Source organism: Phasianus colchicus, chromosome 1 (assembly GCF_987193195.1).
Source record: "Phasianus colchicus chromosome 1, bPhaCol1.hap1.1, whole genome shotgun sequence".
Lineage (NCBI taxonomy): Eukaryota > Metazoa > Chordata > Aves > Galliformes > Phasianidae > Phasianus > Phasianus colchicus.
This window is the reverse complement of record NC_143436.1, coordinates 132,005,378-132,021,743: the sequence shown is the minus strand read 5'-3', so window position 1 is coordinate 132,021,743 and position 16,366 is coordinate 132,005,378. Positions and strand designations below refer to the sequence as shown.

Below are 16,366 nucleotides of genomic sequence, written 5' to 3'. Positions count from 1 at the left end.
AGTTCACTGACCTGATCATTCAATTCAACACCTTAAATAAAGTAAACCTTACCCTCTTCTACTACCGCTATTTTACCACCAGCAGAAAAGTTACTGTAAGTATTCGTGAGTGCTATTCAACTTTCATTGCTTTATTTTTGAAAGAAAGGAAAAGGTGAAACTTAAATTTTCCGTCTTCTACCAGAACTGTGAAATAAGCAAGACAGGTTGCTGAACATCCTGCACTTGTTCTGTTAATTAGCTACATAAATCTATAGTCTTCTTTCAAATTAAGACATCTGCAGAACAGACATAAAATACAAGATCACCGTAGTCATTTCTCTCCTCAAAGTCAGCTTAACTCACATAAGGTAAATATTTTAGACTTAAATATTTTAAGTCTAAGCTCTGCTACTCAATTCCTTCACGCCCTGAAAAATATATTCATTTAGGTTAAATTTAAAACCTTTAATGCTGCATACAAACCCCAGTTTACTCATTTTTTTTCTCTGATTTTTACATTCAGAAGTTAACTGTTCCATTCCACAGCTTCTTCACATGTGTCACTACTAGGGACCGAATACTGAAAAACAGTTTTCTGAATAGTCCTCTGGAATAAAAGGAAATTATTCAACTTTATGACTTATTTTTGAGCTGAGCAGAACAAGATAATATTACTCAAAATTAAATGAATGTCTCTCCATTAAGTTATTTTAATGTTCAGCCACTTAAAATTCAGGTTTTTACTTAACATAAATTGACTTTCAACTGAAGCCTAGCTTTTATGTTTTGCTATCACAGAATCACAGAATGGTTAAGGTTAGAAGGGACCACTTGGTATCATCTCATAAGGCCCCATTGCTTCAAGCAGTGTCATCTAGAGCACACTGCTATGGATCAAGTACCTTGTTTAAAATACTTTGACAACTCCTGTTGAGTGCCTCTCTTCACTTTAGGTGCGTTAACAGCAATTGTGCTGCAGATATTTTATAATATGTGTTTAAGTAATATATATCCAGGACACAATTACAGTTTTCTTAGTGTCATAGAGAGTGTTTGATGGAGCAATTTGATTCATCATTTTGAATTAATTATATTGCAGACTCAGATTTCTTTTCCTCTTCTCTTTTGGATTACCAAACACAGTTGCAAGCAGCATCATTTTGTTCATTTTCCAAAAAAGGATTTACTATCTGGAAAGTGTCTGTTGTGGTAGGAAAGTAGATAGACCAGTATTATCTTCTGCACCTAGAGTTTCAGAGCTTGCTGTAGCTTTCTTGTCTTGTTCTGTGTGATAGCCTGAATGCTATCCTCCAACTGAATACCTCTTCTGATAGCACTGCACAGTCTGTATTATTATATTGTAGTGACTCACCAATACAACATAATGAGTTAAAATACTCTATATTATTCTGAAAATAAAAAAGGCCAAGGTTTCCAAGAAGGATGCTCTGTAGTTTTCAGGTTTTTTATAAACAAGTGCACAAGGCAAATAAATAAAATTAAACAGAACTCTACATGTTCTTTGTAGGAGTCTCCAATGTCACCACTGATCATTATCCTTCCTCTAATTTGCAGAACTCTATACAAACAATCACTTTACAAAGATTACAAAGACAAATAAAAGAATTTCAAATTTATCAGTATCAATTGAATTCTGCATATTATACAGATTCTCATCCTTTCCATTTTAGAATCCAAGATTTACCATCTAAACTATAAATCTCATCAGTATAGGTGATATAAAACAATCTTTTACCCCATATACTTCATATTTTACTCTTAATAACATACATCCATCTACATGTATATATGTCTGCCAAGAGTTATCTTTTCAAACTTGGAAAAATGGCCATGCTAAGAAAAATTGATGGGTTCAATATGGTTTTGATTCTTTATTAGCTCAGTGTCATAAACCTAAGCAGGTCTCTGATATTTTCTTAATGCAGACAATGATATGCTTGCCAAGTGTATTCATAGAGTTTTAGCTGTTTTTCTATTTTACATTCACAACTTTATTTTCTATGTCTTTCAAGTCAATGAGGATTATCTTCAGTAATCTTAAAAGATTAGAGGATCTCCTTTAGCTCTGATAATGAGCATGGTTTTCACATCAAGGACTTTATGGTACCGCTGAGCTTTAAAGCAGGACTTCATATTGAAAAAGTATGAAAATGTCCCAGAGTTTGAATGTTGTGGGAAAAAAAAAAAAAAAAAAAAAAAAAAGGAAAAGTGTGCTTGGATTTTTATAGAAAGTTGCAGATTTTTGCTGTTCTAGAAAACAGCATGAGGTCAGTTTGGACACGTGAATATCAATGTAGAGAAAATACTCCTTGCTGTCATAATGGATTATATTGTTCTAAGAGCTACAACTGAAAATGAAACATTCAGTTAATATCCAAAGAAAGTTTTTTATAAATAAAAGGCAACCAGTCCTGTAATTTACTGGAGTTGTAGTTTAAAGTCCTATGTTACTCCTTTCCATCACTGTAAACATCACAGAAACAATGGCAAGTATAGTCAGAAAGAAAACTGGATATTAGTAACAGAACACAAAATACCTGCTGTGCTTTGCTTCCAGATATGTGTCATTTAAATATGTAATACTTATTTGCTTTGCCTGCCTTTTAAAGTACAGAGAAGCAACCTTTCTCTTCAGAAAGATCCAAGATCAATTTCATATCCTATGAACTTATTTTTTATTTGGATTATGAGTTATCTAATCGTAGATAAAAAACAACTAAGTCGGGCTGTCTCACTCAGACATAGAACTGAGAGTCAGGATTTCACATCATCAAAAGACTCCAGTGACCTTTAGAAACAACAGGAAATTGTAATATCCATTCCTGGTTAAATTCCAGCTCAGGTAAGGATATTCTCTCAATCAAATTTTTTCCTCTAGTTTCAATTACACGTTGTATACAATTAATTTTGTAAATAAGCTGAGTAGTGCTCCCCTTGAACAACTGTTGTATTTTTACTACGTAATTTGTTTCTTGATAAACTTTTTAAACATTTCTAATTGAAAGGTGTTAAATAACTTTGTTGCAACTATATCTGAACTTAAAGGATCCACAACGGTACTTTTTTCCATAATATTAAGTATTTTATTTTTTCATGTTGTATAGAAGGCTGTCACTTTTCCCTCATCATGCAAAGAAGCAGGGTTGCTTTAGTAATATAAACAATATTTCTAGATTTGTACCTTCACTCTGTCTAAAGATTACAGCTAGCTTGGGATTTTACTGATCAGAATCAGCAGGAATAATAGATGAGCAATTCTCCACTGTGCTTGGCCCCACTTGCATCAGGAATTTAAGAAGGCTTGCCAAGAGACAGAATAAACATAGTGTTGGACAACCAAGAGAAATCCAAGTATTTATCTACAGCATAGGTTACTCTCCTTTAACAGTTGTCATTAGTACAAAATCCAGTGAATAATGGATATTATTTGCATCTGTTTTTGACCTAGGAAAGTTAGAAGTAAAGTTCTGGCAGTACCCTCTATCCAGCCCCTGTCAAAGAAGAACTGAGCTTGCATGGCTAGAACAACACAGCCGAATGCATCCTAGAGATTGCCTCTGTCTGCAGAATTATGACAATGGCAACTTTCATGCATTGTCTTTCAGGAAATACACAGAGAAGAAAAATAGTGCAATACTGTAAACCACAAAAAATACCCCCTTTGGACCAAAAGAGAACTCACTGCAGCAAAGTACTGTTTGTACTTTCTTACTCGAAGCAACGAGTGAGAACTCATATGCTAGTCACTTTTAAGCATTTCAGACAATTTTTAATAAAAGCCTTTTTCATAGAATTGTAGAATTTTTTGAGTTGGAATGGGCCCTCCTGCAATGAACAGGGACACCTACAGCTACATCAGGCTGCCTTGTCCAGCCTGAGCTTGGGTGTCTCCATGGACTGGCAATCGCCACTTCTCTGAGCAACCACTTCCAGTGCTTCACTACTTTATTGTAAAAAACTTTTTCCTTATATCCAGTCTGAATCTCCCCCCTTTTAGTTTGAAGCCTTTTTTTGTTTGTTTGTTTCACTTTTACAAATATATTTTTAATATCTCATGAAAGAACGAAATAGATTAGAAGGCAAACAAATGCCACCTCTTCATATATCAAATGTACAAAAGTCCTTCAAACAGTATCTTAGCTATAACTTCTTCAAGTCAGAAAATAATTTTGTTCTACACAATTGAATAGTATGAATAGATATATTTCTGACCATGCACTTACACAAACTGAGTTGAATCCATATTTCTTGTTATTTTAAAACTTATAAGTCAATAGAAGCAATGTGATTAAAGCTCCTCTCACTCTGAAATTGCTGGAACTAGCAATTTTCATTTATCCTCCAGAATTTCAGGGCAGCATTCCCTACACATTATTGGAAAGATCACATACAGTTCAGTCTCAAGAGATGCCGTAATTTCATCATATACTGGAATAGGAAGCATTAATGAATAAAGCTTTATTCAATGTCCTCTCCTGTGAAATAAATATGAATGCAGATTTGTCAGAGCACCACAGAAAATAATTCAAGTTATTTCCTTGTTTCCTTCAGTTTCTTTTAAATTTCTTGTTTTCTTTTCCCTTTGTTCTCTTCAAAGTATAATTGAAATACTAACAGATAATGCAGAAAAAGCCATGTGAGCAATACAATTTTTCCAGCTATTAGTTAGTCACCCTGACCGTTAATGTCCAGATGGACATGAGCTAATAGGGTCAATCAACATTCAGAAGAATTGACAAATCAGAAGACCCCAAACTCTGAATTAATTTGCTCTAATTTTGGACATCCCTCTCAGCTCTTGAAGTTCTGCATGTTAAGGATTCCTATCTATTCTGCAAAGAGCATCTGACATTTTCAGTGGATGGGTAAACATCTGCTCCTGGAAATGCCAGACTCCCCAGCACTAAATGGGAGCCTGGGGAAACCAAACTCTTAATTCACAACTTCATCTAAGTTCCTAAAGATAGCTGGAACAAATATAAGTGTAAATTTCCAGAACTAGATTTCCTGATGGCTTACCAGGTTTTTATTTCAGGTGCATAAAGCTAACCCCACCTGACAGAAAACCTCTGCCAGTATGGAACTACAAACTCTGAGGAAGACCCAGAAATTTCAAAATTCTGATCACCTCCCCAGGAACTACCAATGGCTGCCATTGTTCTTGGCTTTCTTGATTAAAAAACAGAATTTTTCATTCCTTCTCACTTCCAGATACAGATTTTACAAGAGCAAAGAGCATCTTTGTTATCTATGTTATTTTTGGTTACACCTTGTGTCTGAACCCCATGCCATAAAAGGCAGAAATTTAATAGAAGCAGCTTTCTTTTGGGAGACAGTGTTGAAAGATCACAACAGCATGGCAGTTATATTGGCAAAGGTCTCACCATCTTGCTTGAGACTGATTCAGTCCTTTCATTTCCAGGACAAGAGCTATAGCAATGAAAGAAAATTACAGTCTTTTCTCATCCCATCATCTTCTAAACCAGCAGCTGGCTGTGCGCTTTAAGGCAGTAGAAGAAAGTAACTGCACCTACTGGAAATTTTTCAGTTTCACGGCATTTTCTCATAGAGGCACAAATGATGATGTTCTCTTCATGGACACATAAGCAAGCATAGTGCAGTGCCCACCCTGAACCTCAGAAACACTATCCAATTACCAGTACTGAAGCTCTGCATTATGTAGCAAACAACTACTCACAAAATCTGTACTTTTAATGTATTATTTAATCAGATTCTTCTACAGAAAGTCTTGCTTGCTACATTCCTTTGGGTGCATAAGGAATAATAAGGTCCAATCTTTTGCCTTAAGCACCAGAGTATAATGATATAATTTGCATCTCTGCTTACAAATGAGATTATCCTACCTTGAGAATTCCTTCACAACACTTAGGTGTTGATAAGATTGTTTTTTGAAACAGTTTTAAAGGCCATTCAAACTTCCTCTTTTTTTTTTTTTTTTTTTTTTTTTCAAGCCCCTTCTGTTCCATTTTCTGAATATTTGCTTATGGATCTTTTTTATCCATTCCATTCCCTACCAATAAGCTGCTATCCATTAGCCTCTGGTTTTGACGTGGGGACTAGTTAGTTGGGACTAATTCCACGGACTTACACTCCCATGAGATCTTTGCTAGTATCAGCATTCACACAGCTTTATCTTAATAGAGCACTGTTTGGAGAGTTTAAATTTTTGCAGATAATGATGATGTTCTTGCCTCTTATCACAGTATTTATATGCAGTCTATTTTCAAAAATGAACATTCCTTGAGTAGTACCCTTAAATCAGACAATTTCTATATTAATTCAATTTGTATAGTTGTGTTATATGGCAAACATATAAGTCTGTGTTAAACCCCAGCAATGCTTCAAGAAATCAAGGTTTAAGGAATTTGGGTTAACACAGTAACTGATACTGTAGGAGTATCAGTTGATATACGTAAAGACTCCAAAGCAGGTAAAGTGTCTCTTGCTTAGAATAAGTCAGTGAAATCTCATCAGTTTTAGCTCCTTATGAGGTTTGTTGTTTTTTTTTTTTAAAAAAAATCTGAAATTTTAATGAAATCAGAGTATCTTTGGTGATTAGCAAATGGAGAAGAGAGATGATATTTTATGGCAAACATCTATATAAAGACATGCTGAATATTCAGATCACTAGTTCCAAAAGGGAGCAGATTTGCAGATTAACGTCACAATGTAATGAGTAATAATGAGTACAAAAAAAACATTCCTAAAATGAATAAGTGTTGTTTAGTATAAATTGTCCTGTCTTTGCAACATGCTCTTAAAATTCAATCTGCAAATTGCATCATTGTAATATTTGTTTGGTATTAAGGTCACTTGTACTAGCAATCACTTAACTAAATTAACAAATCCAAACTTGTATTAGTCACAAAATTGTTTCTGGCTTTAATTTCCATAAATAAAGGAAACTATTTCAAGGATCTGGGGAGGAGAAAGGGTTGGATTCATTGCTGAAAATTATGTTATCCATTTTAACTTTATTTAACTTAACTGCCTAAATATTTATGGATCAGAACACAGTTCAGTACAATGTAATTAGCATTAACATTCTTGGTAGTAAAAAACAATACTAACTCTATTTCCCATTAAAATTTTACACATTTTAATTGTACTTAGTATACTTGTTACTGTGTCATAGAAGCTTCATAAGCCATTTGCAGAACATATAGAAGAGTAATCAAGTATAAACATTAATTTAAAAATTATTTGAAGGCTATTCTCCTTTGTTATTATAACAAATAGAGAGGAAATCTTGAGTCTACAATAGATACAGGGTACATTTTTAATTTAAGAAAAAATATAAAGTAATGAAGCCATCTGCTTGTTTTACACTAATGAACTGACAATGCAAGAAATCCCAGTTAATATCAAGATGGGTATTAGAAGAATGGCTATTAGCTTTCATTATTTCAGGTACATTTCCCTTAGATTTTCCTTAGAGAAAGGAGGACTAAATAGGTCAGCAAATGGATACTCAACCCATTTCTGTAAGCCAGCCAGAAAACCTCCTAGCAACTTCATTAGGCTTTGAATCAAGCTTTCAGGTCTCACCTATTATGCATTTTCTGCATCTTTTCAGTGAGCAATGATGGATGTCTTTTCTGGAAACTAAATATATTTTTAAATTTTCTCTCAGAAAAGATCAGAACTCCATAAGCACCATCTGCACTTCTTTGTGCATTTGTATTTTATTCAGATATAGTCTTCAAGGAGAAATGGCAAAAATACAATTCTGGTGTATGCAGCACACACTGACTGGCATCCTCATCCAGGAGTCCTTTGAAGTCAAGAAGAGCTGCACCAGGCCCTCACTATGCTTTGCATAATGAAATAATTAAACATATTTGAAACTGTTTATACCTAACATAATTTCAAAGTTATTGCCTTATGCCAGCTTTCTCACATAAACACTTACCTCCAAGGCACGCACCCATGGCTAATGAGAATATTAATGGTTTCAAAGGCAAGTTAACGTCAGGATCTTTACTCAGATTGAGAAGAACAGGAATCTGTGATTTAAGAAGAAAAGAGAGTAAGATTCAGGAGACGACGCTTAAGCATACAAGCAAATCCAAATTACTTTTTTTCCTTTTTTTTTTAATGAGCATCTTTGCATAACACTCTTGGTTTGTGCTCAGTTTTGCCACTGACTCTTATAGTTACTTATTATGTCAGGCCAATCCTGTCACAGGTTGACTGCTGAAAAAACTGGAGATCCCTTAAGGTTATGAGTGCATCCAATTGGAGCCTTCTATTTCAACAGAGAACTGGCAATGATTATATGCAGTTCCTCCTCCAGTCCTTGAAACTTGAAGGACAGAGCTATTATCCCTCTTCTACCTGGAAATTGCTGAGATGCCTAGACCCAACCACATAGAATGCATCAATAACTAAAATATTCTTAAATTCTTGTTATAACCAAAGGTGTCTGATCTGTTACAGAAAAAAAACTGACAGACATCAATGTGACAGACCTCTGAATTCATAAGAAGAGATGAGCTATTTTATTATTTAGTCTAATATTACATTTACCAGAAGATGTATGTTATCCTAGGAAATATTTGCAACTTTTATGAATTTCATTTAATATTTTTGTAGCAAATAAAAATAAATCATTATAGAAAAAAATACTTGTAAATCAAATTAGGTTCGTAGCCAAACACTACTGACTTCATTAGGCAATTGGCATAGCGACCAAACATGCAGCAGGCAAGATTTCCATTAGCACCAGATATCAGTCACTACCAACCTTCAAACCTAAGAAACTTCAGCTTTAGTTGGGGAAAAACTGTTTAAATTTCTACTTCATCGAGTAACTGATTGGTTTGAAAGAAAGGCATAATCAGTGCCTGTAGAAAGATGGTCATTAGCAAAGGGAGAGGTGATAGTATTTTTGACCTGTTTCTCAGATGTGCAGAAATTTATTGGACCAAAGGAGAGACTAAGAATAACAAAAATGAAACAGTGAAAAACTAAGCAGGAAGTGATATATGGAAATAACTGATTTGTCTTAAAATTAATGCTTTCTCAGAATCCAGAATTTACACTAGTGGTTACAGTTATCACTTTTAATCCTCCAATTTGTTCTTCGGATACATTACACAAGTCTGATCTCAGAGATGGAGCTGCTGCTTCCTGAAAAATGTTCTCTGCTTTAATGGCTGCATGAGGCTCACCATTTTTTGAATGCATGTGTTCTTTTGGTGAGAAACAATTACAGGTTTTATGAAATCCCTTACTTCCCCCTCCCTAATGCCATTGATGCTAATCATCACTCCTAAATTCTTTTATTGGTTAACCAAGATAAGGTAATGTCTAAACAGTTTTTCCTGAATTGTACACTGCCTGAAGATAGGTAGTTCTGTTTAATTACTTAATTAATTAACTTTTTCTGAAGAAAAGAGCACGCCAGATATCTTGCCTGTTTGGTTTTTTTTTTCCATGATAAAGTCATGCAAGATTTCAACCTCTGTTTCTCTCAAACCACCAGTTCCAGAGCACAATATGCAGTTCTAATTGTTGTTGCATTTATTTCAGTATGGTGTTTTGTTTCAACATGAAATGAAATAACTTCAAACACAAGTAACAAATCCCAGAATTAAGACATCTAGCTCAATTTAAATACAGCATTTCTTCCTGCTATGTTATTTTGACCCAAGAACCAGAGACAATTATTTACTTCCTTGGAATTATTCGCAAGTATCTCGATGTACTACAGATGCATGACACAATCCTGAACTGTGCAGGCTAGCAACACTTTTTAAATTAGATGACTCCTTCTGTCATGCTCTGCCCTGCTGACATGGAGAAGGTAGGTATGTAGAAGGCATTAAAATGACAATCCTATTTTCTTGCTTTTGAGTTCAATCCTAAAGCTGTTGCCAGTGAGATCTCAAGTGCAGAGCAAGTAATGCCATCTTCACACCCCATCGTTGAGAACTGTGTGCCAAGCAGAGGCTTACAGTCCTCCAGGGGCCCCTCTCTAATTACAGCACTATGAAGGACATGAGAAGAAGCAGTGCAGAGATTCCTGGCAGAAAGTCAGTTGGGTGATTCTCTGCTAGGTATTTGCACTAGAAATGCACAGTGCTCCCATCAGAAAGTTTAGTCTTCTGTTTACTGAAGGAGCTCAGCTCCATGAGTTCTCCTTGACCAATAAATCCCTATTGACTGAAGACACAAAAACAACTTAGAAGAAAGTCTGTGATCAAAGGTTTCAAACTTTATCATCTTTTCAGCACAAATATTCATTGCAACATAACAAGAGAAAGTGCAGTTTTGTAATGTGCTTGCATCTGCACTTCTTAATTTTTAAGTATTTTGCAAATATACGCTTGACCCTACTGGTTTTATTGATACCTCCTTGACATAACATTGCTTCTTTTCCACTTAGGAATATTGTGCATTATTTTTAAAAGCCTGCACAGTAATTAATCGCGAATGTTAAAATTATCATTAGAGATGTTATGCTTATAGGTACATTATTAGGCAATGGACTAGATCAGCAATCTCAGCTCCCACAAATGTCTGCTTTTGCAGCAAGAAATAAACATAAATCATGCTTTATCAATACCACATACTCACATAAACTTAAATTGGGTGTTTTCCCTATTGAAAGAAGTTCATCTCTACCAAAGAATAATAGTTAAGGAAATAAAAGTTGTATAGATCTCCACCATGTGTCTGAAGTAAGATTTAGCATGCATGTAACTTCTGTGAAGAAACTTTCTAAAATGTTTCAATTTTGAATTATCACATGAAAGATGAATGCAAAACATTCAGTTAAATTTCTAGTGTTTCAGACAGAAATATGTAGTTGATCCATAGAACACACAAACTTTTTACAAACAATATGGAAGATGCTGCGTTGCAACTATATACCACAAAATCTCAAAAAGTCACTAGCATCTAATTTTTTTTAATCAAAAATTAAGTGTAATACCAACATTTCCATCCAAATAATTTTAATGATACAAAATGAATGAAGAATTAGGAAATTTGGTCACTAGCAAGAGGTCCTGAATAGATATTGCAAAGCAATTCATGCCAATGGACATATCCTCTTTCTTGACTCTTTTAAATACATAAGGAACATGCAGAGGATCAAATGCTTCTCTTTTCCAACAAAATCACCTTAATGTATTTTTTGTCACACTCACTCCTTCATGCAATTATGTGATGGACAACATTTTCACAAAATCAGTGCTTCAAACCTCAGCTTCATTTATTGCTATATTTTACCTGAGCACTGAAAAAAGAAATGCAGAATACAAAAGTATTTGTAGGAAATATTCCACTGTGGTTTCAATGTTTTTGAAAATCTGAATTGGTCCTACAGGGCTTTCAGATTCAAGCTGAAGGCATTTACAAAAGCATCAAAAGCAGATGAAGTTGGAATATTTTGTAAACTGGGATATAGTTTGCTGCAATATATATCATACAATTACATTATATTGATTTAAATTAGTTAGACTGCAGATTTTGTCAGTTTCACGAAGTGCTACCATTCAACAGAGAAAAGTAAAAATTAAAATTTATGAAACCTCACGTTTCCTTCATTTATTCCATCTTCAGACTACATAAGCAGCAACTATAACAATATTAGAAGGAAAATAATACTGTCTTCTCAGGAAGATAACATCCATATTTTATAGTCCTTATTTCAACATGCTTACCAGATGAAGTCTCTATATTTGACTAGTTTCTAAAAACTTTCTAACTAGGAAAGTTTGGTATTCAACTATTCCACATTACAGTTTGATTGGCAGAATCTAAATAAAATGTTGATACAGCTCACAAAGGAAAGCCTAATCACTTTCACACATTCTATATGACTATCCATCTCCAAGTAAACAGAAAAAAAAAAAAAAAAACCAAAAAAAAACCAAATCATAACTATCAGAAATAATGAATGTACTTGGAAAAAGTAGAATGTTCTCAAACACTCAACACAGAAAGGTGTCAGTCATTAATCTTAATTCTATATAGGGTGCTATATTTATTATATATATAGATAAACTGATACACAAAAGAACAACATGAGTGTCTAATGAAAATGTTTAATGATGCTGGCATATTTGTCTATATAGCTGTCCTAATCAAAATCAACTTTTGTGTAGAAAATGCTTACTTATACCATAGACTTCAGAAGTACATAGGATGTGTTACAAATATAAAAGAGACCAAGAATGGAGAAATATGAATGCTCGTATTTCATACTTTAAATCTTGAATCAATGTTGAGAACTTTTAAAAATGGAGCAAGGTTTCTTTGCTCTTATATATTAACCATCTTTCCTAGCAAATTGCATCTTTTAACAATTAATAATGCTATAAATTGTTTCAAATTTTAGAACTACATTTTCAGTGTATTTCTTATGATTCCTTTTAGCTCTTTAGCATCCTGAAAATTTAACCAAGATGAAACAAAGAAAAGAAAGGAAGCTCAATTTTTACTTTAAATTAAGACTTTGGAGAACAGAAAACTGGAAGATTCTAGATTAGGATTGCATATGCCACTACTAAGTTACTAAACTGCTGAACTACTAAACTAAATTTTATCCCTCTCAAATTTAATCTTTGTACAAGTAATCTCGAACTCCCATCATGCAAAAATGGCAACTTAAACATTCATTCATGTTTATGGCATATATGTGCAGCACAGTACAAGGCATCAAGTTATACTGCCCATCTTGTCTACTTATGCAACGTGATGGTGAAACAGCAATATACATCTTTATTTTAAGGAGTCATTGGTGTTCTACAACTTGAAGTTTCACAGCACACATTTTGCTAAGAACTAAATGTGTAAAAGACATCTTCTCTGTTCAAACTGCAGAGAATGTGCATTAATAGAAAAAAAAAAGCTATTTCTAGTTTCTCGAGTTGTTGATGTTCCGTCTGTCTACAGTCTGCTAGGATTCAGTCTTACACATTTATTGAGGATTGAAATGCAGAACATACATAGAAATCTCCAGCAGGGCAGAAGGAAAGAAGATCCAAAAATAAAAGGCACTAAGTATATGAGAGTCTGATGAAATTTTCAGCAGTGCAAATGAAAAGATTCAGATACTTTAGAGGTAACAAGTAGTTGTCCCAAAATTACCTGCTTTCTAACAAAGACCTATCAGTGACCAAGTCACCTTGCAGCCAGGTGATTAATTGAAATTGCTCGTTACATTGTATTGAGGAAACAGTATTTAAGCTCAGCTAAGAGAAGGATTTACTACGGCTATATTTTTAGTTCTGGTAATAAAATAAAAATATAAACAGATGGCTCCAGCATATGCAGCTGATAAAACATGTCAATTAAATTAAAGAGCGTGTTGGTAATTAAATCACATCACCTAACATTCTAAGGGCAGAAATCTGTGGCTATTTAAATGACAATACTAGGAAAATACAGACTTTAAAAATGAATGAATCTTCTTGTTAAGGAATGTCACTGCGAGTTTAGCCTTTTCAAAAAGGAAAAAAAAATCAGAGGGTTAATAGAATGACACATAGAGCATCAGTACATGATTCATCACATTTGTTATTCAGACAAAGGCTAGACATACAATATGGAAAGAAAAAAAAAAACAACCTTGCCATTCTAGAATTAAAATGCTGAAGACTTGGCAGATAAGGTTTTGGTTTATTAATTTTTTATGCACAGAACATGTTGTGGGTTGCTTAATGCAGCTTCCAGATATATTTATATATATTAAATTTGTCACTGCAACACAGTTCTTTGCATACAGAATTCATACAGTTTCCCACAAGGGCTATGACTAACTCAAAATTTGCTACAGTAGAATTTATTCATATTAAAAAAAAAAAAAAGAAGAAGATTGATTTTTCTATAATGTGTGGACAGCTATCACAATTGCTAGGCATGTTTATGCAATTAAGTGTAATAAACAATCATTCAAATATGCTTAATTAGAAAGCTGTATTTTCACTATCCAGTGCTTGAAAGGAATGTAAAAATCTTGGGATTACAGTAGAGCAACTAAATTCCAATCTCTTCATCTTTCTGGGGGGCAGTTTGTGACTTTTGCATTCATGACATGGTATGTGAAACAAAAAAAGGGGATATGCTCTGAAAAATGTTTTGTCGTTGTGTAGATTCAATGTTTATTTTAGTTTAATACATAGTTTTACCAAGACAGGAACAGTAAGAGTAAACAATTTATAATGACCTAATTCACTTCAGCAACTCAGTGCACTGTTTCAAGTAATGCTTTCTAAAGCATCCTCTGTAGATTAAAATTCTTGTTCAGTTCTGAGATCTTCGCAGAGAATCCAGTTTAACTGCCTCTATACACAAATTCCATACTGTACTGACACTTTTGATAGTGATGTTGTGCCATGTTTACTCTTGTCCAGAGCAAAGAATAATCCACCAATTTTGCACTGTTGCACTGAAAAGGTGAGGTAAGATGTACAGGGATGAGAGGCTTCAAATAATAAACTAATCTGGTTTCTACCATTTAGGAATTTTTAGTATACCCATACTCTCTTTAAAAGAAGTTTCTTTTCTTTCCTTTCAGAATACATAAAAGTCATGTTGGTCTCTGTGCATGCAGCTGTTTCGTCCTTTTCATTACTCCAAACCAACTTTCACAGACTAGCTGGAGATGAGGCAGAACCTTTTAAGCTAAGATTTTTGCATTAATGCTTAATAGTCCTTAAGTGTTTGCTTGGAGGTGACTCATCCTGAACCAGTGTTCCTCTTCACGCCTATTGTTTGCAGTCTGTTGTTACAGTTCCACTGGAAACACACAGTAATAAAACCAAAATACCATAGTAGCAAATAATTACAGAGCAGTTGCAAATTTATCCAAACTGTTCTGTGTCCTGTATGAAGTGTCTTAAACCTTGACTCAAAGTGTGTACATGGACACACAGTGACAATGGAACAGAACAGGCACAGAACGTGGTGTACAATTAATAATTCCTATGGTATAATGAAGGAGTTACTCCACTTTAAACAGAGATCTTGATTGAATAATTCTATCTGATCACGCCCTAATTTGTTACAATACTGACTTGCTACTTTTCTGATGTTAAGACTCAGCTGCTGAAAAACTTATTATGTTTAATATGATTTGCTGTTTAATGAACTAATTACATAAGTTAGTAACAGAAGGTTCAAGTATTAGGAAACATTAGCGTAACTACGCGGCAGTTAGAGGGAAAACATTGACAGAAGCAGATGGATAATGAAAGTGTCCATCAAAAACACAATTCTACTTTTCAGATATGTATGTTTATATAGCAGGGGAGGAGAGAAAATGCAGAAACACAACTCAAACAGTGGAACCAGTTCCACAGCCAACTACAGCTGCTAGTAGCAATGGTGAGGTAGATGCCTAAACAGCATGAATGAGCTTGTAATAATGATGAAATCCCAGAGAATAAAGAAAATTACAACATAGCACATCATAACCAGCAAACTTAGCTTCCTTCTCAGCACCAGGAGGAAGAAATATCAAACCTGCAAGGACTCTTACCATTGTAGCTGTAAATGGGATATTGTCAATCACAGACGAGGCCAAAGCAGATACCCAGAGCACTAAAATGATGGCCACTGCCAAGCGCTGGTCCTCAGGAACCACCTGGAATTAAAATAGGTTAATTTATGACTTTGCGAGATCAGTATTGCTGCGTTTCCCTAATGGCACAATCACACAGGTGGTTACAGTTTAATTTACCAACACCTAATATTCCTTCAGGCTCTGAGATAGGATAAGCATTTTAAAGAAAATAACCTGTCATTTAATAGCACAATTACTAAGCTTTTAACAAGGAAATTAAGACCAATAGAAATAAAAGGACTGATATTTCTGATACTTTTTTCAGACAAAAAAAAAAAAACAAAAAAAAAAAAAAAAAAAAACCTGCACAACCGTGAATTTTCCTCTTTCACTGTTTACATTTGGTTGCATCTCAGCATTTTTTTTGTTGTTGTTCATTAACCTGCAGAAAAGATTTTTCTTTTTCATTTATAGTGACATTTCTTCTAGCTGTGCACAGACATACACACCCCAAAGTACAACATCCCTTCTAGATATTGCTGACGCAGGAGTACAAAATTCAAAATGAAAATATTTTTCAGAATTATTCTATTGGAGTAAAGCTATTTTCCTTACCTAATAAACTACTGTAAATATTTTAAACATACCTTTATTAGCAAAGCTGTCTGTTCTCCTATGTAGTCTATTAAATGCAGATGAGCCAAAGCCTAAAAAAAGACAATGACACCAACTGATGAGGTATCTGCTGCGGACACATTTTTCCAATGAACATAAGCAAACACAAGTCATTTTCATTCACAAGATGTTGGCATTCATCTCAAGTAG

At 34.2% G+C, this 16,366-nt stretch overlaps 1 protein-coding gene across 1 annotated transcript in view; it reads right to left on the bottom strand.

Annotated features, from left to right (window-relative positions):
• Positions 1-16,366, bottom strand: part of OCA2 (OCA2 melanosomal transmembrane protein) — a 206,934-nt gene that overhangs the window by 92,182 nt on the left and 98,386 nt on the right. Inside the window, exons 19-21 of the mRNA XM_090126753.1 lie at positions 16,189-16,248; positions 15,518-15,622; positions 7,937-8,030 (exon numbers count right to left, since the gene is read on the bottom strand). Coding sequence (XP_089982879.1) covers positions 7,937-8,030; positions 15,518-15,622; positions 16,189-16,248 — 259 coding nt within the window. The remainder of the gene's footprint in view (positions 1-7,936; positions 8,031-15,517; positions 15,623-16,188; positions 16,249-16,366) is intronic.